This window comes from Colletotrichum fioriniae (assembly GCF_027942845.1).
Source record: "Colletotrichum fioriniae strain IMI 355084 chromosome Unknown scaffold_5, whole genome shotgun sequence".
Classification (NCBI taxonomy): Eukaryota; Fungi; Ascomycota; class Sordariomycetes; order Glomerellales; family Glomerellaceae; genus Colletotrichum; species Colletotrichum fioriniae.
In genome coordinates this window covers 1830528-1853357 of record NW_027076841.1, presented here as the reverse complement: position 1 = coordinate 1853357, position 22830 = coordinate 1830528, and the positions used below count along the sequence as shown (strand labels likewise).

The 22830-nt window shown below is 53.4% G+C and overlaps 3 protein-coding genes across 3 annotated transcripts; all 3 read left to right on the top strand.

Moving 5' to 3' along the window:
- Nucleotides 1–1947: 1947 nt before the first annotated feature.
- Nucleotides 1948–2595, top strand: NAT2 (DUF1279 superfamily; the record flags this gene model as incomplete). Its single annotated transcript, XM_053191342.2, has 2 exons — nucleotides 1948–2266; nucleotides 2324–2595. The coding sequence occupies 2 exons, from the start codon at nucleotides 1948–1950 to the stop codon at nucleotides 2593–2595; spliced, it is 591 nt and encodes a 196-aa protein (XP_053051325.2).
- Nucleotides 2596–13309: 10714 nt separating this feature from the next.
- On the top strand, nucleotides 13310–13738 carry N0V96_005177 (uncharacterized protein; the record flags this gene model as incomplete). Its single annotated transcript, XM_065757323.1, has 1 exon — nucleotides 13310–13738. One exon carries the CDS (start codon nucleotides 13310–13312, stop codon nucleotides 13736–13738), a length of 429 nt encoding a protein of 142 aa, XP_065614092.1.
- A 3773-nt stretch (nucleotides 13739–17511) lies between these two features.
- On the top strand, nucleotides 17512–19588 carry N0V96_005176 (uncharacterized protein; the record flags this gene model as incomplete). The annotated part of the gene is made up of 3 exons (XM_065757322.1): nucleotides 17512–17755; nucleotides 17918–18143; nucleotides 18217–19588. The coding sequence occupies 3 exons, from the start codon at nucleotides 17512–17514 to the stop codon at nucleotides 19586–19588; spliced, it is 1842 nt and encodes a 613-aa protein (XP_065614091.1).
- Between the last annotated feature and the right edge of the window lie 3242 nt (nucleotides 19589–22830).

Below are 22830 nucleotides of genomic sequence, written 5' to 3'. Positions count from 1 at the left end.
GGAGAGATCACCGTGATCACCTGCTGCCTGCAAAGTTTGGTCGTACTTGAAGCGGTCAACAAGGCTGAACTGAAACACCAATAGTGAACGCTCGATGATTCGGTTGAATCGTTCGGTAGAATTCAGAGTTTATCAAGGTGATATAAGAAACTCCCAAGTAGCACTATCGAAGCCATGGCAGGCCGGGATCACCGACCTCTCCGCCCACCGTCTTCCGGGTCTCGGGGACGGAAGTACGGTCGGTTGGTGGAATTAGATAACGGCGGCGGCTGGAGCTATAGGCGGCAATCGGGGCTGAGGAGCTTGAACCCGGCGGTCCTTGTCGGTCCATGACACGTTCATGTTTGAACTCCATGGCGAAGCCAGGGTGGTAATGCCAACGCTGATCGGACCTAAATCCGATGAATGTCCACCTGGATAATCTTCGGGCTCACTCCGAACCTCTCGTTTTCTATTCAAGATTCGAAGCGCGCTCCAGAGTTTGGCAGAAAACCTGTATGCTGACATATATTGCGATAGAGTTTGTATTGATATATCCGTTTACCTGCTACAGTAACTCTGAACGTTGGGATGAAATCATTGATGGTTGCATCAACACCGCGTACCAAGATGGCAGGAAAGGAGAAACTGGTGCCAGAGAAACACCGAGGACTTCTACGAAGCTTTGGACGGAGGATGGCGCAGCCGACCTATCGATACTCCGAGGTGTCACGGAGCTTGAGCCATTAGGTAGCTTTCAAAGTGGGAGCCCCTGTCCAACACCCTGGACGTATTCACTATAACCCTCAACCCAGAGAAGATCGTGGGGCAAAGCAGAGATCCTGAGAAAAAGTAGTGCGTATTCGTAGGCAAACCTTTCCACTCGAGGGATCGCATCAGTTCTCAGACCTGCTGACAATTTATTTAATCACCTAATACGATTTTAAGTTAAGATGGCCCTCGTAAATTTGACGCGAGCGAATGGGAGAATATCGCAGCGATGCGCTGAGGCTAACACATTCCGCAGATTGACTTTTAATGAGCGATGAGTCCAATATGTTGGTTCCAGACCACTCGAAATTTCTGCCTGTTGATGGAGCCAAGAGGACGGACTAGTCAGTGCGATAGATTTGTGATGGCGGTGAAGTTATCATGGGGCGTGTAAGACACTGCGCATGCGTGGTGAGACTAAAGTTTGTGGCCTGTCGCAGACACGTTCGTATCTGAGACTGACCCGGGCCGACTTCCGAGAGATGAGATGAGGTCGGATACCGGCACCAATCTTTTCCGAGAGCAGTCACGTGAAGAAACGCCACTACATCCATCACCAGCCACATCTCTTACGGCATGTTCCGCGAGCTGGTGCCGCCTCTACCGGGTACCCACGACACAGCTGGGCAGTTCGTCGGAAGAGCTCCATTTCTGGTCAGATTTTTTCAACATCCAGGGTCAAAGACGCGAGAACGTTCGCCGCGCGCGTAAGCCACCGAAGCAGCATCCGCACTGATCAGTACGACCGAGCCTTTCTGCGAACTTTTGGGCTGACTGTGTGCGCACCTCGACGACTGGAAGCTTCGGCGACGACGGCACCATCGGAGACCGGCGCATCGGAGGCAAAACACACTTTTTGTCGTCATCCACGCGGAGTTTACGGCGATTCGGACCCTAAGCATCCCACAGAAATCCCGTTTGCACGCAAGCTCGATAAGCTCGGCGCGTCTCCAGCGCAACCCATCGTTCACTACCGACCTTACAACCTTGACTCGAGTCGAGGTATACCACAACAAGCCATAAGATTCAACAGCCTGTGTCTAAAGGGTTACTGGAGCGATCTTGCTTGCCATCAAGATGATGAGACCGGCTTTCCAATTGGCAACCATACCGCGCCGTGCGATACCGGCAGCGAGGCAAAACGCAACAGAGGCACTGTGGAGGAAGCAGTTCACTGCGCCAACGAGAACTTTCACGATGACACCCTCGCGAGCAACATATCAAAGACCTGGCGCATCGCAATTCCAATTCCGTTGGTCGCAAAGTCAGACTTCAAGCTGGATCACGTCTCGGCTCGAAACGATCTTCCGGTCATCACGCCGGACGTTCCGGTTCTCCGCTAGGCAGAGCAACTCAGCAAACGGTACTGCCAAGGAATCGCTTTCGCTCAGTCAAAGGTTGAAGAAGCTTTCGCGCGAATATGGGTGGTCGGCCGTTGGTGTGTATCTGGCCTTGAGCGTTCTGGATTTTCCCTTTTGTTTCCTGCTCGTGCGGATCGTTGGAACCGACCGGATTGGTGAGCAATACATGCGAGTCTAAGCGTGGTGAGTCAGTACTGACACATAGGCTGTAGGTCAACTGGAGCACTGGGTAGTGTCCCACGTTCAAAAAGTGATCCCTGATTCAGTCAAAAACTGGTGGACCGAATACAGAGCCGCACTCAGCAAGGCCGAGACCGAGCAGCTGGGAAACAACGACATCAGCGATGCGGTTGAGAAGGCAACCTGGGGAGTTGAGGAAGCTCAGCGCGCCAACAAAGCAGAAGCCAGTAAGTCGACACGAACTGCTACACGAGGCCTCCCGCGGCAGAGGGTTGAGAAGCTCCACGAACTGACTTTGTTGTAGGCTTGGGAACTCAGTTGGCTTTGGCATATGCAATCCATAAAAGTTTCATCTTCCTCAGAGTGCCTTTGACCGCCGCGGTAACGCCAAAGGTTGTCAAGGTGCTCAGATCATGGGGATGGCAGATCGGCAAACGGCGGAGCAAATAAGCCGAAATCTGGGGCCCGTCCAGCCTCCGCTCGGCTGGTGGGTCGGAGGTCCTGGGATGTCGGACACCTCCTTAATGTATTATCAATTGCACGAGACGCTCGCCTTATTCTCGGGATTGGCGTGCGAATCGGTCCTGTTTTTTCTTATTGACGACTTATAGATCCACTCACCATTTAGAACAGCATGGCAGCATCCAACAGCACTCCGCAAAGGACGCAAACTTTGTGCCGATAGGTGTATAATACAGTTGGCTTGGCTGAATAGAATTTGCTTCGATACAAAGTGCTACCGGAAGTGCACGGCATGATGACCAACAGACGGTACTATTTGTGTTTTCGCATTGTAATCGACGCTGGGCTGTCAACGAGCCGTGACTCCCGAGTGTGTGGGAATGATCCAAAGTTTTGCTGAATCTTGCCATCGTCGAAACGTCATGCCCGAAGTCAAGGGCCCGAAGAGGGCCTTGGCGTGGGGACTGGAACGGATGAAAGAGTTGCAGTTGACTTGACATACAGCGGATGCAAGACAAGCGAGGAGCAAAGCGTCGTCCAAGCGCATGTAGCAAACATCGCTACTGAATGTTCTTCCGGCCTTCGAGAATCATGCTCGATTCATGATTCCCTAACAAAAAGAGACCGCTTCAGTCTTGGTGGCGCGCACAGGTCTGTGGTTGAGCACCAAACGTCAAAACCACACGGCCGAGCTACTGCCTTAGTTGAACCGACTCCGCGAGGGGATTCCCAGCCGGTCATGATATCCCAGATTGATAAGGTGACGCAGGTCTCCGGCACGGCCACGGCTTTACTGCGGCGTAGCTGGACCAAGCACCGGGTGGTGATGGTGGCTGCTGGTCAGAGTGGGCAACGGAATGTGGCCGATTGAAGGCTGGTTGACCGGGCCTGGCCACGCGATGGTGAAAGCTTTGGTCGGTGGCCGCGATGTGCTTCCCGTCGAAGCCGACCCGCCCACAATCTCCCGAAGTCTGTAGAGCCATCCAGACCCTTGAGATGAATCTCTTCCCCGTGAGCGGAAATCGAAGTGCGGAACGGTGCCACGGCACTGAATGGGATGGCCTCTTGCCTCGCTTTGCCTTGCCTATCCGCGACTCGCCTCTTGACCCCCTCCCCTGGAGACTCTCGCGTGGGTCCTGACGGTGATGTCTTCAGTCAACTCTCCACACTCAAGAGCTGAAGGAGCATAGAGTTTACTGGCCACCTCAATAACGGACGAGGGGTGCTTCTCATTGCTCAGTCCGAGTGGGTTGCTGAACGACGCAATCAGGTTCACCGCCGTCTGACCGGGACCTGACCGTCTACCTCAAACGGTAGAACACCCACAGCGTCCCTCCCTCACGTCTGCCGTGGCACTGTTGGTTCCTGTTTGTCAGGCCTCTGCATGATCACCCAGCCCGGCTCCGTACTTCTCCAGAATTTAAAGTTCTCGGTCTTCTAGAAAGAGAGCCAGGGCAGCACGTCCAACCGGTGGAACAGGTGGGAACCGGTGGGCCGTCGAATCCTGACTCGCCCCGGTTTTCGACGGAGCAGAGCCCTTCTTTCTGACTTTTGTCGTCGGTCGTTGTCAGCGATGAGTGAGATGGGGTTTCCAAAAATGATAACCATGTGGAAGCCACACAAGCTGTCTAGGTTTTGGATCAAAACTCTGTTTCTTACGCGGGGCCTGGGGGCCCCCCAGCAACCTCGGGATCTGAAGTTGGCCTCCCCCTACCTCACACTACCCTCGGCCCCTTCACCCATCACTGATCAGTATTCCATTCAGCATTCAGGTACCTCTCGGTCAGCCTTCACTACTGCAGGCTCTGCCAAAATCGTGTCGTACAGTACCTGCAACTGGCTGATGCCCTGGCCCGGGTGTCTCGTGCGATGATGGCCGGCGCACCCCAACTCCGCTTGACCCCCATCACCAAGCCGCCTACCTGTGCCGTTCCGTGCCTGGCACATCCGGAGCTCACTATGTAAAGGTGCAAGACAGGCAGGGCGGTGGAATTGTGGACAGGCAGGCCAGAACAGACGATGGTCGATCCACAACCGGTCCGGAAAAGCCGCTCCTCAGAAACAAACTCTGAATGGGGGTGAAGGTGGACAATCCGCGGAGGAATGCCAAAGATGAGCAACAGCAGGCCCCCTGTGCCGGACCCGGCCCAGCTCTCAAGTCCAGCCTCTGCCTGGCACACTTGCGGTGCTCATCACTGCTGTGATGCCGTTTTGCCTTTCGGAGGAGCGACTAGCATTTTCCCAACTGGGACACACCTCCGTGGTGAGCGACCGCCGCTCAGTTGTCAGGTCTGTTTCACGACAATCTCGACTGGCCCCAGGAGTCGTCATCGTAATTCCACGGTTTACCTCGTTATTGAGTAACGAAATTGTATCGCCGTTGGAGGACCCGGTAGCGTTGGCGCCGTCGTCGAGACCGCGCGGGCTCTCGGTCAAAGAATAGAGAGAAAGAGTATTGCGCCATCTGATATCCGTAGTGCTACGGACGTATGTCAAAAACAAAAACCCCCCTCTTGCATGCTTCCGTGGGTGGTGTTCTTCAGCCCTTTGGGGCACCAGCCACTCCGCAAAATTCGGGACTAATACATAGATCTGGTCGAACGCGGCCGGGCTTACACAGATGCTCTTGCTTTGCCACAGAGACCCGGCAGGCTGGTGATGATTATCGAGCTGTTCATTGGCGGTGGCTCGGGGTTTTCCTGCAATCCTTGCGCTCCAGATAGCGCGTGTTCTAGCACCTAGCAATTTAGCAAACGGGGCCCGAGACGTCGGCTAGATCAGAGATCGAGAGCCGCCCCGGGAAGAGTAAGGGGTCAAGGCAAGCTAATACCGTTACATACAGCACTGAACGAGTACCTCCGTAGGTACTGGTATTCTGTCTGCTGCGGCGGCCCAAGGTGTGGCACCATTCATTCTAGGCTAAGCGACGGAGATGTCGACTAAGTGCGGTAATGGATTCGAGGTTTCGTAGGGAAGCCAAGGCCCCATTCTGATTACTTCTCCGCTGTCGAACCTCATGCCCTAGTCACTGTTGGACCGTTCCCAAGAGCCCAGGCGGAAAGACAACCTAGAGGGAAACTCCACAGTGGGTTGGTTGTAGGGGTTTGCAGTTGCGTGGTGATTTTGAGAATCACTGAGAGCCGGGGGCCCAAACGGTCAAATGACAGGGAGCTAGTGAAGATCCTACAACTCCAGCTTTACGAACCAGCCAATCTCTATCGTGAGTTGAGGTCAATGTCTGGATGACGAGAGTCAGGTAAGGCGGTGCTTCAGCCTTTGAGCGGAGTGTCAGCAGGGAGGCTCCAGTCTCCAGAGACTATTCAGGGTCCGCGTAAAGGCAAATTTGGACAACAAATATGCCAAAAAGGGACGAATAGGCTCCATACAGCGAATAGAATCATTGCAGCGGTCCAATAATAAGACAGCGACAGAGAGCTTTTTTTCTCCCTCAATTACTGGACGTGCGGGGGAATGAGCGCCAGGTCAGTTGTACACTATCTACATTAGGGAGTTGTACCAGTTTGGTGCTCAAGTAGTAGGGCGGTACGGGTTGAAGGAGAGCTGGGGTAGCTCTCTCAGAGAGTTTACAACGGAATCTCGCAACTTCGGGGTTCCCTGCTTAGAGTGACCTTCGCTGCAACGCCACAGCGAATGGGTCAGCGTCGTGCTGGGCGTGAGGCGTTGATGATCGCACGCATGGGGCTGGTCTCGGTCAACGACCGAAAGCAAGCGTGACAGTCGCTGGGCCCGGCTGGCACGTTGGGGCATGTCGAACAACAAGGCTATGAAAGGGCCGAGATGGTTAAAAATGGGTAGCGAGTTCGGTGCCAGCGCGGGAGATAGAGGCGGAGGATTCAATTAGAGAATGATGATAATCAAAAGAGAGTTTGTATCAAGGCAGGGCCTCGTCTGACTCTTGATGAGAAAGGCATATCCATACATCCATCCAACAACGGGAGTCTTGCCGTATTCGGGAGCCTGTCCTGGAGGATCGGAGTTGCCATACCTCGGGATGAGGTTATACAACGTCTCGGACGGGAGGCGAAGAAGGGGCGCTGCCACGATGTTGGCGGGATGGCGCAAACAACGGGAGTCACGAACGGGAAAAAGAAAACACTGTAAAAGTTAGATATTCTGGAGCCATGACGATGTTGTTGCCCATCCCGATCCACACGCAGCTGCAGACAGGCGAAGGACAGAGGGTGCTGTGGGCAGCAGAGCGGGAAGGGCGAAAGGGAAGGGATGGAAGCTTGGCTCTCAGCCGTCGTTCGATCGTAGGACCACTCCCCCTAAGGAAGACGAAAAAATCCCAAAAAAGTTCCCTATGGTATTCCGTCCCGCGAGTCGCCAATCCCGGGTCGGAAGTCGGCTCGCTCCCTCCCAGCAACTCGGAAAGATAGAGTTTATTGTAAAACAAGGCACTTCGCTGTCCATGCAGGCAGCAAATTTCCACATTCCTTGCGGCGTCACCTCCCTCGCACTTCAGCCCGAGAGAGACGTGTAGCTAGGCCAAGGTGCCCCGCACCTTTGTGCTCCGAGGGGTGAGAGTGCAGGAAAGAAAGGGTTGTATCCGTAGTCTGTAGATGCCAGGACATGCCCCAGGGTGAAGGGTGGAGGGAAGTCTTGGCGACAACAAGGGGAAAGCTACGAATACCTACGGCTACGGCTACGGGATACTCAAGGGGTCGCTTGACCTGACTTAGACAACCTTGTCGTTGAGAAGAGAACAATACGCTGACAAGCTGATTAAATACGACACAATGGAGAAGGAGGAAAATCCACTCTTGACACGAGAGGAGCACAGAGCGTTAACCGCGCACATACCGTGGAGCACCACCATTTATACATACAGATACATACACGGTTTTCAACAGAAGGGAAGAGAGGGGACGGGTATCCTGGCTCGACAGATCCAGTGGACTGGAAGCTGGGAGGTTTTTTTTCGGTCCAGTGCTGGTCCCTTGTGGCTACAAACTGATGGACGGGGGATGGGAGGGCCCTAGTGCGAAAGCTGCTGCACGAGGGGGCCAAAACGGAGAGCAACCCCGTAGTCGAGAATGGCACAACGGGATATCGATATAGGTGAGGTATACGTACCGCATATGACTACGACTCCCGGCTGGCAATCAGACAATCAAGCAATCAACCGCGACGCGGGCGGCCCCCAACCTCCAGTGATTAGCACGCTATGGTGTCATAGGGCCAGGGATGAGACGGATCATGGCAGATCCTTTTCTCTTTTTGTGAATGTTTTCTCTTTCACCGTTCGGGAGTATTACATCTGATACTTGACTGTCAGACTGTGAATCATGGCCATCTGCAGTATCCCGTCAAACATGTGAGGCATTGAGACGGTTCGTTCCCCTGTGAGACCTGAGGGAATAGATGTGATGGCTTGTCAGGCAAGACATGGGCACAAAGTGATAACAAGGGACCCGGTAAGGTGCCCAGAGTCCGATACGATACCTACTTGTGTTACGGCAGGCAACTTCAGGGCGAATGTTCAGAGGATTCTAGTCCCTGTTCCGTGTCTGGAGAGGGATACACAAGCGTGTTTGCAACGTATTGTCTCTGTAATGGGTTACGTGTATTCCTCTACGTACTGCTGTAATAGAGAGCATGCATATCGTTCCATTGTTGGTTCATATCCGTACACCGTACTCCGTACGGCGTAATGCTTTGCGCAAGGGCACCATGGGGATGTCGGTCTCCTTGATGTGATGGGTCATATCCTTGGACCCAGGGTATCCGCACTTTAAACTCCTCGAAATGCAGACTTACGTATGTTGCGGAGCCCACCAGGACATCATGATGAAGCTTGGGATAGGTGCGAGAAGAAAAAGTCAGCTAGGCCAGGCGTGGTCTGGCAAGGCCCCCCAAGATTAATTGTTTGGTTGTTTGATTGTTGCGAGCATGCTTTCCCGCGGCCCCTACGTGCCTAGCGCAAAGAGAACGGTTTTTTTTCCCTCTTTCCTTTAAGCCCATAAGTCACAGGGAAATGTGTGTATCCCGGTTCATGGGTCAATGGGATGGGCGTCGCCGCATGGGGGTGAAGACGCGAGAAAGGCGCGAGGTGAAGGGCGGATAGTGTGGAAAGGGTAAAGGGTGTGGAGGGTGAAGTTTTGGGCCTAGAGAGGCGGCCGCCCGGTGGCTTACCTGTCTTCAGCCGTCGGGCAACCGCACGTCTTTCTTTTCGCATGGCGGCACATGCTTTAGGGTGTAAGAGTTATTGCAATGGCATGGGATAGCTTCGAGTTTAGTTGGACAGTGGAAGGGTAAGCTCCACGGATGATACGGCGGGGAGGGCGTAAGTTAGATTCTAATTGTCTTCAAGAGGTCCATTCCAATCTCATGAATGACGATGGATCAATCATAAGCCCCCTTTTCTCGCGCGGTTGCCTGTATTCGTGCCATCCGCCCGCCCACGTTAGGCTTCATGATCCTCGGCCAAGGTCGAGACGTGGGACAGGCTGAGGCAGAGTCAGAGCTAAGAAAGGCAAAAAACGAAGAAAAACAGCCAGTACCTCGAGACAAACAGGAACCAAATCAGGCGTGAAAGCCTCCATTCCGGTGGTTATCGAGTTGGTAATAATGACAGGGCTCGGAATAAGGTTGCAATAGCTAGGACGAGTCGCAATCAACCGCCCAGCGTCAAGTCAGTTGAAAGACGATGCAGCGAATCAGAGGCGCCGGGTGCGTCTCCGTGTACGTACTCTGGAACGGGTACGGGTACTCGTGCCTACTTTACGAGTTGCAAAGGAAGGTAGGCGAAGTAAGGTATCCGTATGGAGCAATGGTAAGGTAGGTATCCGTAGGTAGCCAGGCCTGGAGAGAAGGTAATATCGCTGAGCCAAGGCAGGTGATGAGCCGGGATGTCTATGCGCCTATGCACCGCGGAGCGCAACAAGCGTAGTGCGGCTAGGTACTCCGTACAGCGAGGTTGGACTGGACCGTTCCGATGCCCATGCCCCCTCGTCTCGTCCACTTTTGGCTGTATTGGTAGGGAAGGTGAGAGCGAGGTAGGTATGTACTACTGTGTAAGGTACGCAATGAGGTGAGGTGAGGTAGGTGAGGCAGGTGAGGGCCCGTAGCATATGCTCCTGACTCTTGAGAGTCTTGGAGCTCTGAGCTCCTGACTACTGCAAGTCAGTCAATGGACAATATCATGACTAACGCACCCCTTGGCTGGGCTTGTAAAGGCGGGTCCGGAACAGTAGCTTGGCCATAAATCCGGGCCCACCTTTTGCCTGCCCTGATGGGACTTGATGGACCATTCCCAGGGCAAGAGTGACGCTGCATCAAATCCAGCCTCGTTCTGGTTGGTTCCTGACTCCCAAACTTTCATGTCGCTGGCCCTTTTCTCTCCTTCTCCTAAGGTACTGTGTAAGGTACTGACTGACTGACATGCTCCTTGTCGCCTTTGCCATATCACACACACACACACACACACACACACACACACACACACACACACACACAAACATACACAACCAGTGTCACACAAGCACACACACACCACCTACGGAGTACACACACCTACGGTACACACAAGACACATTCTCGCATATCGTCCTATAGACACAGTCACCACCACTTGTCATACGCAGCCACACTCATTCTCCTGCCAGGAGACTGGCTACCGACACACCAACTCCTGCAACTAGACACTAGTAGCTGGAGTCTGATGGCAGCAGAAGACTCGAGAGTCAGGAGTGCCATCTCAACGCCCTGTTTCTCAAACATGCTTGCTCCAGAGAGAGAGAGAGAGATCCTGACATCCTCCCTTTTCACAGCCACTGGGCAGTCTTTCTGCTCACAGGGAAATCCCAAGACAGACCTGATCAATCGATAGCTTTTCCATTTGCTGCAATTGTTGCTGCAGCTTCGCCAGAGCACGCCCTGCCCCCCTTTTTTCTGCTCGCCCACTTTTGCTAGGATGGTATCGAAACAATGAGGAGCATGCTTCTAGACCTTTTCTCTTGACTAACAGTTACTAGCCTACCTGCGAATACCATGGAGCAACTCAACTTGAAGCAGAGGAGCCTGTCACCGTTCTTAGCCCATACTGCGTAGGTATTTCAAACTATCGTCGGGCTCCCACCCTCAGAAAAAAACCAAAGAAAAAAACGGTGTTTCACCCCTCCATCTCAGCCTTGACTGGCCTCACCGGGCCTCATTAATCATGCCTATACGCGGTAAACGCCAACCCTGACATCCACTCTTCCGTCGCGCTCTTCTGTCCGCCGTCGTCTTTACTCGTGCCTCCTGCCTCTTCGCCACACCGTCTCGACTTTTCACGGCCCAGCCGAACATAGGCTTTTGCCAACTCACGCACATACCGAATATTTGCATCATACCATGGCTCTCCAGTACGCACAAGTCTGTGCTTGCTATTGTCCGTCTCAACTATCAACATCACACGCACATTCCGACATGCCTTCAGACACTGGATAGAGAGACCGTCGGGAACTCAGAATTGCCTTTACACTCAGTCAATCGCATTCCCAAACAGCTTGGACCAAAACGGAAATACCTCCGTTCTGGTGTTGTGTCAAAGAGACTTTTGGCCATGTGGAGTCCACCCACGCCTCTCTTGTTCCATCCCGATCTAGGTCTTGATGGGTGATTAGCATTCGCGTCCTAACCTACCCTCGTAAAGCCATGCCGCGCTGCGCTGTGCTGTGCTGTGCTATGCTGCGCTGCGGTATAGTACCGATACTACCATCATTTGACCTCGACTGCGCTCCATGCTACGCACAACAGGAGGCATGAGCACTGCTTCCCAGTACCTACTCATGCGCCAGCATCGGCTCCAGTCACAACCCCCCGGGTCACGGCATTGCAATTACACTTATCTGCATGTCGTTCCTCCTGGCTGGTTACGGTTTTGACGGCTGACGGGTGGCTGCAAGTCTAAGGGACTTTGAGAGCAAGCTCCTTCAACTCGTGACTAAATTGGAGACACCGATGGTCTCCCGGTCAAGGCAAGCTTCTCTTAGAGTTCAGTTCCTTCGTCGTCAACCTCCGTCAGTCAGTCAAATACCATCGGTCCAAGTTGTCATTGTCGTCGTCCTCCTCATCGCCGCTTACTGGGTTCTTTAACCTTTCTCTTCCTGAACCACATTCACACACCCCCTTCCCCTCCCTCTTCCCCCAACACCTCTGGTCTCTTGCCCTTCACCTTTACCCTTCTAGATCCCCACTCCTCTTTTACACGCCCTCCCTTCTCCATGTTCGTGGGAGGACCATCTACCTCATCACATCTCCCCACTCCTCGAGGGTTGGGATCTGTCGCTGTTGTCCACACTACATCCCCACGGCGTATGTACTGGGTGGTGTCCTTTTCACCCCATGCAAATTGTGTCCTTTTTAATTTTTTCCCACCTTCCTCTTGTCACTTCTGGGTTTTACAGCCAGCCAGCAGGTACCCAGCCTATCCTCTAGGTGCCAAGACTCAGTACGAGGCTAATGAATGCCGCCACGTTATACACTTTGCATGGCGGCTGGATGCTTGCAACGGAGGCCCCAGTCTCTTGGTGACGGGATGCAGGTCGCATTACTGTTGCGAGTCCAGGTCGACTGTCGGTTGACAGAAGGAGAGTGACCCGTACATCTGTTTCCTCGTCTTGTTTTGCTGATGCCACGGCCCATGACTTGAATTAGACTGGGCTGGAACTGACAACCTTCCTTCCCTCTGAGAAACTCAACTCACTGACTGATGACTTACACGCATACCCACGCACACCTCTCTTACGCCACACCACACACACTCCCTCTCCCACTTCCCACGCCTCTCAATTCACACTCCAGGGCCTAGCTTCTTCTCGTCTTTCACCCGTCCTTCTTTTGATCCCACACCTACTTTCCCACACGCCTTCTCACACCCACACTCTCTCACTCTCTTCCGCTCACTCTTTTTTTTTTTTTTTGCACTTGTCACTTTATCTCGTTGCACTCCCCTAGGGCCTTTTCTTTCACACTCCCCCCCAATCAAAACTTTGAATCCCACACTCCCTGCCAGATACGTACACTCTATACGGACGATTATACTTTTCAACCCATGCCTGACTATCCGTACCCGTACCTGTCCTGAGCTGCCCTTCCGCTCCCTCATCCGTGGTGACAAGGCCAGTTCCTATAAGAGAACCGTCTAATCCGGGGTTGGATTTGTCCTATTCGGATCGGTGCATTTGTATCGCACATCGAATCCACAGCAAGACCCAGCTCCAGCCCTTCCCCTGCAATAGACAACGCAAGCCAAGGCACAACGTCAAACAACTGTGCGCGCCTCTTTATTGGAGATACCCAGCATCCGTGGTTCTGGCTCTTGTACCTACAACCTACACCTCGTTGCTGCCCCCCCGCTACTCATTAAATATCGTCGCCCCTCCCCGTCGCCTAGGCCAGATCGGACCAGCCCATCACATTATATATCATCTCTCATCCTCCCCAGCCTTTCTACCTTCTTGGCTATATTCGCCTCATCACTAAAGATCAACACTCGTCTTCGCCATCTTATATATACACACACAACACCTCGTCTCTTATAAACTACGATGCTGTCCATCACACCCCAGGGAGATCACCACCAGCAGTCCCTCTACCTTCCCTTTAGACCGTTGTCTTCCTCGAGCCGCCCCTGCACCGACTTGCCCTTCCTCAGCAGCCTCGCCAGCAGTATGGGTCACAGCCTTCACGTCGGCAACACCGCCTCGGTGACGCCAGCCTCGCTCAAGGACTCAGCCAGCGTTGCGCAGGCCCTCGAGATCGCCAGAGAGAGCGAAGACGGAGCCTCAGACCCGACTGTTAGCAGCATCCTGGAGAGCGCTATCAGCCAGATCTGGGCCAAGGTCGCCGCCCAGCCCGAGTCCTATGTCCTGAACCGGGACGAGTTCGCCGTCTTCAACTACTTCCAGCACCGCTTCATGGGCAACAAGATCGCCATGGCCGCACGCAAGCGCTACTGGGACAACGCCCGCGCATGAAATCCAGGCCCTCGACTTTGTTAAGGGACCATGCATGTTGGTCTCCTGCGCAACCCAATCATTGCGCGTGGCCGGGAAAGCAACTTAGCAACAAGAGCTTCATATGAAGCTCTAGCTCTGCTAGTAGCATATCCTCCCACAAACCAACCGCGAGCCTCACTTTCCCGGTCTGGCATTTCCTTCGACTTTTACATGGGAAGCATCGCATACACATAAAGGAGCTACCACACCTCGAGGAATTACACGACTTACGACTCTCATTCTGTCTTGGGAGGTACATCTCGCAGTGGACGCAGCTTTTGCCCACTTTCTCGGGGATTCGCAGCCGGCGCCCGCATATCTTCTTCCGTGGAAGAAGTAGCCGAATACCGGACATGGTATTCATTCGCCTTTGCCATAGCTTGTACTTCCAAGCAATGCATCTGATTCCGCCATACTCCGCCAGGGCCCTAGTAAGGTGTTTGCCGTACCCGAGAATCCAGTCTTGGCTGTCTGCGCGCCTCGGTCCCCTTATCCGTCCCATAATCTCATCAGCCCACCATCAAATCCACCAGACGCATATATCCGTTCTAATACCCGAAAAGCACCCACTTATCAGCTCAAATCCCTGTTCCGGGGCGTTGCAACAACGAGTGAAAAGTGGGTCGTGTCCAAGCGTCCTCTCACTCCCCTTTCCCTCCTCCAAGGCAGGGACAAAAAAGGGACCTCCACCATCTCACCAATCCCATTCCTCCCAAGAATGCTCCGCGCTCCCCAACATCCAGCGCGGCGGACGTCACAGCGCAGGCGGTAGCCCGCACCTGGCTTGGAGAGGGGGAGAATGCGAAAGGCTCCGGCAGGCAACTCGGACCCGGGATCTGATCAGCAGTCCATGGGCGGGCTCAACGAGAGGACTGACGAAACAATGTCTTGAATTGACTGCAGGCATGCGAATATCTGTTGCACCATGCAACAACATACTGCTGCCTACCAGTTGGACCCGACTACCTCTGCCTCTTTGTGGCTCGCTTAACTTCTGAAGTTAGAGAGCATGCGAAGACGTTGAATTGCACGACCATCCTTCCTTTAGCGCCTCTACAGCACTGCGAGAGCACGTTTGCACAGACATCGAACGACCGCTCCGCTGTTGTATGAATGCGACGAGGACTGCAGCAACTCGTACAGCTATGATACTCTGCCATGGTCAAGCATGTCCTACCGCACAGCTGGCCTGGCAGCGGCATCTTCGCTTCGAGTTGAGACGACTTGGACTGGCGGTGTCTAAGGGACGACTCGTTGGTTTCGGATCACTGGTTGCCGATAGCCACTCAAGCCACTGGCGACATTGTATGACTTTGCTGCCTCCCTACACCCTTTTTCATTGCCATCCAAGTGTGGCTTGGCCAGCGCTCGAGGCGCCTATGTGAAGAGCCGCTAAGACGCTGCCATGACACGACAAAGTATGGTATCATTTCACTTTGCAGTGAACTTGTGCCAGTCAAGTGTCTTGGATCGGGGCACCGCGCGGGCCAGACGGATGATGGGCGACATTGTGTCAGTTTAAACTTTGGGATTATTGTCGAGAATGAGCAGCGATGTACAGATGTCTTAGTGCGGAGGGAAAGCAATCATGGGGCGATCGCCGGAGAAGAGATGGGCAAGTGTGATCTCATCACACGTTTTCGAGTTGCACTTTAGGCGCAGGCTAAATTCCTTTTTTTTATTCCATTCATGTTCATTCTTATACGCAAGCATGACCAATTGCGACATGGCATTTTGTACTTTTCATGTATCATAGACATACTCCAGACAGGTGGCATTCTGGAAAATAGTATAAACACTGGGGAAACAATTGTGTTATTCATCCATCAATACTTGACCTAGACCAACTTTTTTTCGTGAAATATTAATGATCGTGTCTAGTGACGACGCATGCATTAATGTGGCAGTCATTACTTCAATGATACTCTGGGTTTCCCCTAATTGCGCGTATTGATTTGGAAAGACGGGTACAAATATTCAGAGTGCGGAACGGAAGGCAAGCGCATGAGGCAAGCGCATGAGGCACGAAGTAAGGTAGGCTGGAGTGGCTGCCTCAGGTCAGCTTGGATCCCGGGCTGGTTCTTGCACTCCTGCAGCGTTTAAGGTTATTCAGCGTTTTGTTTGGCTTGCATGGTCTGGCAGGTGCGGAGGGTGCGAAGGGTGCGATTTTGGTGACAGGATATGAAATCCAGCAAGGAAAGCACCTGTAATTTGTAAGACTTCTTTGCTTCCTGCCGCAAAGCAGCCACCATTTTGTTTGAGAAGGTTCAGACTTTTCTTTTCCGGCTTCTTGCCCTTCTCCCATCGGGGAGCCCATCGGGTGTCCCTACTTCCTATCCGGTGGATTTTCTTCATCTCTATTTCCCTCTCTCTCGGAAGTGGTAGAAAGCTACTGCCACAAAGTTCTGCATGAATTTCCTCATGGTTTGAGGCAAGTACCTGAGCTGAAAGAATGCAGGCGGGAAGAAACTCACGCGCAGCAAGTGAGGAAAGGTCAAAGTTAATACACATTAGACACGAACACACAGGCACACATACACACACATACATACAAACCCAACCACGCGACAACAGCCACAGCAGATTTCCCCGGGTTCGTGCTTCTTGGCTTTCTTTTGGCTCCCACTGCTTCACCAGACAGATTCCACCTTTGCTCTTCCATCTGTGATTTGCTCCCCTTCAGCTCGTCCTCCCGAAACAGCCTCGTCAAAGCATAACTCAATATCGAATGGTGGCTTCACTCTAGTGCTGTATCTTTTCCCGGATCCAGCGGCGGACCTGTCCATTACATCTACTTTAGCCAATTCCGCCAGCTTGTTGTATGTCCAGACAAAACCCTTCCTTTCGGTCCCGGTCCTTGACGCTGAATCTGTTCCTCACCGACTCCGTTTACCGCTCATTTGACCGAATTCAACATCATAGCACAACTCGCCATCTTTTTACCTTTGGACGGCGCTTCTCGTTTTGCCAATCGTCACCTACTGTGCTGAGGTTGGATCGTCTCGAGCGGCGTTTACCTCTACATTATCCGTCTCTGCCTCGGCGCCGCGCGCGGGGTGTCGGACCTATTCCACCTCATCATCTTGACACCTTGTTTACCGCCTCGGAGCCATATCATCATCTCAGTAAGCAGCAGGTAAGGTACGTCCACAAAACTTCAGAGACCAAGCCACTTGTGGTTCGACCTACAGCCCTCCCCGCTCCCTTGCCAGCCAGCCGCCCAAACCGTTATACTTCCAATAGATGCGGATCTACGTACTGTATCCCGTCTTTTCGTTTACCAAATCTCGTCTGGCGCATGGCGCCGCCTACTGCTTAGTGCCTCTCAGCTGCTTGTACAGGCGCTATTTCCTCATGTTTACCTTTGAGTGGCGTTCACCGGGTTCGCTCGCATTCCTCCCATGTGTCTCCACTCCTCCTCTCCCTGCCCGACCCTCTGGGATTTGGTGGCTTTACTCGAGGCGCCGTTTTGCTCATACCTACTGCTCCGTCACGCGGTTTCTGACACCAACCACCAGACACACACCGCGCCCAACCCAACTCAGAGACATAGGGCAGAAGGGCCTCCTCGAGGCTACAGAGTGAGGCGTCAAGCCTGAACCCTCCACAGGGCCCCACGATGCTCCCCTCGGCCAGTCACTCGGGCGCTTGCCCTGTCTCTCTTTGTTCTCGTACTGAACACGGGCTACGTGGCTTCACGCAATCTGATTCCAGCGGCGGCCTTGTCAGACTATGTCACCCGCCAGCAGGGAATGATTGCCGATACTCCGGCGCCAATGGGCACTTTGCTAGATGCAGAGGGCGGCCAGCAACAGAAGCCGCTCGACTGTTTTCAAGTCGCACAGCCAGTGTTGGGTCCCAAAGGCCCCATCTACCAGGCGTTGACGGGCAGCTTTGATGATGGCAAGGGTAAATCTCCGACGACGGATCCCAAAGAGTGCAAAGTGCAGTTGATGGACCACTCTTTTGGTAACAGCTTCGACAAGCCCTTTGTTGGTAAGTGGCATGGCAATCTCATCACATCACCACCAACGCAAATCAAATGCGTGGTGGATAACCCGGAAATAGGTATCCTGACTTGGAGTTGATAGGCGACTACAAACCCCCCTGGCTGCGACTTCAACCGCGTCATTGTAAACTTTACTGCCACCTCTGCAGGCCGCCAACTGGATCGGTTGGCTTTGTTGTATCTCGGCGACACGGAGGTATGGAGAACATCCACTGCGGAGCCCAGAGCGGCGCCCGGAATCACCTGGACCTATTGGAAAGACATGACCCCGTATCTTAGTCTCTGGAAGACTCCCCAGAAGATCATTTTCGACTTGCCCAACCTCATCGGTAAGCCCATGTCCCGTATCCCAGTTCCTCCAGGCTCCAAAACCAAGTGACCTGCCATCCCCGAATCCTTCCCTCGGAGACTTCGGAGTGGGGGCCAAAACGGCTAACGCGCCGCCAAGACGACAGGTTTACGGGCCCCTTCAACTGCACCCTGACCGCAACCTTTTCAAAAGCGACGTCGAAACCGACAGTGCACCCCCGGCTGACCTCATCATCCCCATCTCGTCACGGAACGCGTCCTCCAACACAGGCAGTGCCTGGCAAGTGCCTGAACGTGAAGCCGTGAGCACTGTCAAATTTCCGCGCAATGCCAATCGAGCAGTCTTCTCCGTCTCGGCCAATGGCCAAGGAACCGAGGAATTCTGGTGGAGCAACGTCCTTCAGAGCGATGCTGCAGCTTTCAATGCCACTGTCGGTATGGCCCCGGATGGCAGCCCGTGGCGTGAGGTGCAAGTCATCATTGATGATCAGCTAGCTGGGGTTCAATGGCCGTTCCCTGTTATTTTCACTGGAGGCGTGGTCCCCAGCTTTCATCGGCCACTCGTAGGCCTTGATGCCTATGATTTACGGGAACACGAGATCGATATCTCGCCATGGCTCCCGGTTCTAAGTGATGACAAGGAGCACACATTCAAGATCAAAGTCGCCGGCCTCGCGGATGACGGGCAAAAAACTTTTGTCAATACGACAGTTGGCAACTTTTGGGTTGTGTCTGGCAAAGTTTTCCTATGGCTGGACGAAGAGGGCTCCATCACGACTGGGAAACCACCCACCGTATCAATCTCCGACCCTGATATCAAAATCACTGGTCGGGCCCTAGGAAAGAACTCTACAGGCGCCAACGAAACTCTTGCATTCAATCTGGATGTGACGAGGGTGATCTCTGTCAAAGGCGAAGTAGTCTCCAAGAAAGGAACCAAGAACCCAGAATGGACTCAAAAGTTATCGTACACCAACAATGCGACGCTAGGCCAGTTTGGTCGCAATGGCTTCAATAACTTCATCATCACCGGAACAGACGAACTGACAGGGATGGGCACATACAAATCAACATATTCGTACCCGCTGATCGTCAATCAAACTGCCAACATGTCAGCAAATGGTGATCTGAGCCTGGACGCAACACTATTCCAAGAACTGAGGTTGGAAGTCGAAGGTGTCGGTGTATACCCGACCGGGCTTGAGGCTTACAATAACCCAACCCGCAACAGGCAGGGACAAAGCAGCCAGTACAAGACTTCCAAACTCTCGACGTTCCGGAACGGAACGGCAGTCTTCAACATGCCGGCAGATATGAAGAGCAGCTCAGCATTTGGCACTACTAGGCAAGTGTTCCGGTTCAGCGGCGGCCGGGACGGGGCACGTGACGTGGAGCTATACACGAGGAGAGTGAGAGCAAGCAACAACACGGTGCTCTCCGACGAAGAAAAGTCTGCCGATGGTCGTGAGAAGGTTTTGACCGTCTCAGACCCTTTAGGAGAAGCCAATTAAGATCGGCAAATGTGCACTAGTTACAGGTGAAAGCCCTCAAGTTTCAACTTCCAAGAGGCTAGTATACGGCACTTGGGAGCAGCCGTGAGCAGCTGCTGAACAGACATGGACAAACATGGACAAACATGCCATGTCGGACTCCGGATTACACCGACCAGCTGGAATTTGGCACGGACGAAAAGACGGGAGGCTTCAGGCTACTTTAGCACTACTGAGCTGGGCCCAAGTGCACTGGCAGCACTGCTAGCCGTTTGTGGCAGAGGTGAGAAAGTGTCTCACCTTACACTGCCGTTGGCAAGTTGGCAGGGTTGTCGAATCGGGATTTGCTTTTTAAACTTTCGGGGTTAGAAGCAAACGGCGAAATAGCCGTCATCTCCCCCCCCTTCTCCCCCCCCGGTCTAATGTAGTGTATTCATACGCGGTCCACCATACGAACCGATCAGCCATGTTTCGGTGCAGCTTGCTCGACCGGGGTACGGAGATAGAAAAGCAAGGCCAGAGGCGAGCCAGCCAGAGAGCCATAGGATGGCCATATGGAGCATCTAGGCAGCCAGAGACCAGCCTAAACGACAGCAAGACAGCCTGCTGCCAGGCGTGCAAGGCAGGGAGGAATAGAGTTAGCACAGCCTACAATTACATCCCTCGGGATAAGCTTTACGGCGCGCCTGCCAAATCTCGTTCCCCTTTCCCCGGCAGCGATCTACAGCGAATCTGAGTGGCAGGTTGAGTTACATCGCATCGCGCTCTGGCAGGATCAGGGAGTGCCAATACCAAGTAGTAAGGTCCTGTATGATCTCGAGACCAGCAATGTTTCCATCGTTGTTGGCCATTCGTTACGACCTTTCATGCTAATTCCACTTTCTGCCAGGGAAACTCGTTGGAGGGTGGACCGACTGTTCATCCACTGCTCATGGCACGACATTTCCTCCTTCTCGTACGGGAACCAGTCCCTGTGCGAGAGCTCGAGAGCATGTCATGCACTACGAAAGTCTAAAAAAGACCCCAAAAAATCCCACGGCAAATCACAAATCCCATGTTCTGTCTTGCCTACGGATACTATGTGATACTTTGGGGGGGGCTTCGAGGTAACTAACTGCCTTTCCCGGACGATATGCTCCACCTGGGCAGATTTGTCGTCCATCTCATCATTCCTCCAATTCCATCCCGTGCCCGCGAGACGGCTGTACAAAACACACCAACCACAGACGATACGCAGATTACGCAGTTACGCGGCTTTCCCAGCAGCGAGGGAGGCTAGCGCGCCGCACCAGCCTCTCAGCAGCTACAGACGTTTGGACAGAAAGCCTAATGAGATTTGCAAGCGCTCGATCCAAGCCTCATACATCACTGGAAGCCCGGCAGTCTGGGAGAGAGGGACCATCCTCAAGCACGCACGCACGGCACGCCGCACGCCGCACACCTCACGGAAAAGCTCAAAGGAGGACACGGGAATGACAAACCATGGAGGGGCGTGTGGCGCTTGTGTCGGTCTGTCCCAGTTCCATTCCCACACCATCTCCTTTTTTCGCATCTCAAGTAACGAAAATAGGGGTCATCGCCGTGGAGCTCCATGTCGATCGTCGATATACACTGCAACAAAGGCACTATCAGAAAACCTTAATATTCCTTTTGCCTTGGCCACCGATTAGTGATTACCGGTGTCATTCTTCCTCACTCTCATTCACTGGCTCTCGTCTTCTCTCAGACACTACGCACACTCGCATTCATCCTTCACAAACTTTATGATCGTCAGATGTCCACTCCGTCGCAGATAAGCTTTGAGAGCATTGCTCACCATCTGAGTTGCCTTTTACTGCGTGCTTCCCCATTCAACATGGTGCCCGGGCGATCGATCACGGTAGTGCGGTCTCCAGTCGAGAATACCACGCTACGGGGCGGCCGCCTCTTGTATGGGAACGGCAAGGTCGCAGCGAGTAAGTCTTGGTGGGAGCCGCTTTGGCGGTTGGCGGTTGGCTTGGCCGCAAGCTCCAAGAGTGGGACGCGCCTCGTGTCTTCGTTCTCCATACTCGTAGTTCGCGACTATTTTTTCGCAAGAATCGGGTTGGATTCCCTTGGCGCCGTCGCCCATTAACCGACCAAGATGGCCAAGCTTTCCTCCAACATTCCATGACAGGCCTGGCTCTTGGTTGTATATGGAGTACAGTACTTGACTCACGCCCACCCCCATCACCCCCTCTCATCCTGATATGGTAGTACCCTAACGATAAATAGCCGAAGTTCTACCTAGAGAGCACATCAACTGCCAAGTTGAGGTGAACCGGGGGCGGTGATTGGAGGATCATCTTAAGACTTGTCGTCCCCATAGAAGATCTCATAGTTGTGACCCCATTTACACGCCCTTTCCGAGCCTATGAGCAGTCCCAGGCCCGGGGCCCGGGTGGGCAGTGAAAAGAAGGTTTAGAGCCGCCGTGGGTGCAGATGCGGGTCTCTCTTTGTGCCGTCCTTGTCCCATCGATTCGCAACGCACCGCAACGCACCGCACGGGGAGCGTACCGCAGTACGTAACGCGAAGCGCGGAGGTCAGCGGAGTCCAACGTGACGTTGGCCGGGGAGGGAGGGAGGAGAATCTGTCGCGTGAAAGAAATCGTGCGTCTCGAAATGTATCGGTACGATTTCACCGTACATCACCGGGCCAGCAGGTGTATGCCAGTCAGCGAGATACAGGGCTGGGGCAGGTGATTATGGTCAGCATCACAAGGCCATACATTACGAACCCCTTCACGGCGCAGCATACGGACACATACGGGGCGCTTCGGCGAGTGTGAGGCAGCTCGGCGAGGCCAGATTGGAAGCTTGAGGCAGAGTCGAACTCAATAGGCGAAGGCCGACTTGGTACTGTCAGAGAGAGACAAGAGACACGCAGCTGGACCTGCCAGGCCGGCCACACGCCCTACAGGAGAACTGGAGAACCGGAAAGTCAAAAGTCTAACAAGTCGTGAAGTTGTAAAAGCATCTGCTGCGGTCGTGCTGGGCACTGTTCGATCGTATGTTTTGTTCTAGAAGGTTTCTTGGACTCGGGAGTTGAAGGTGGGAGTTTCTTTCTTCTTTCTTGGGAACTACTGCGATGCTGGTCCTGTCCTGCAGCTTGCAAACTGGGGTTAGGCCGGTTCGGCCATGTGCAGTTTTTTTCCTTTTTTTTTTTTTATTTTTTTTTTTTACACTTCCCTACGGAACACCCTACGGACTTGAACTAGGGGAAACCTCTAGGTTCAGGTTCCACG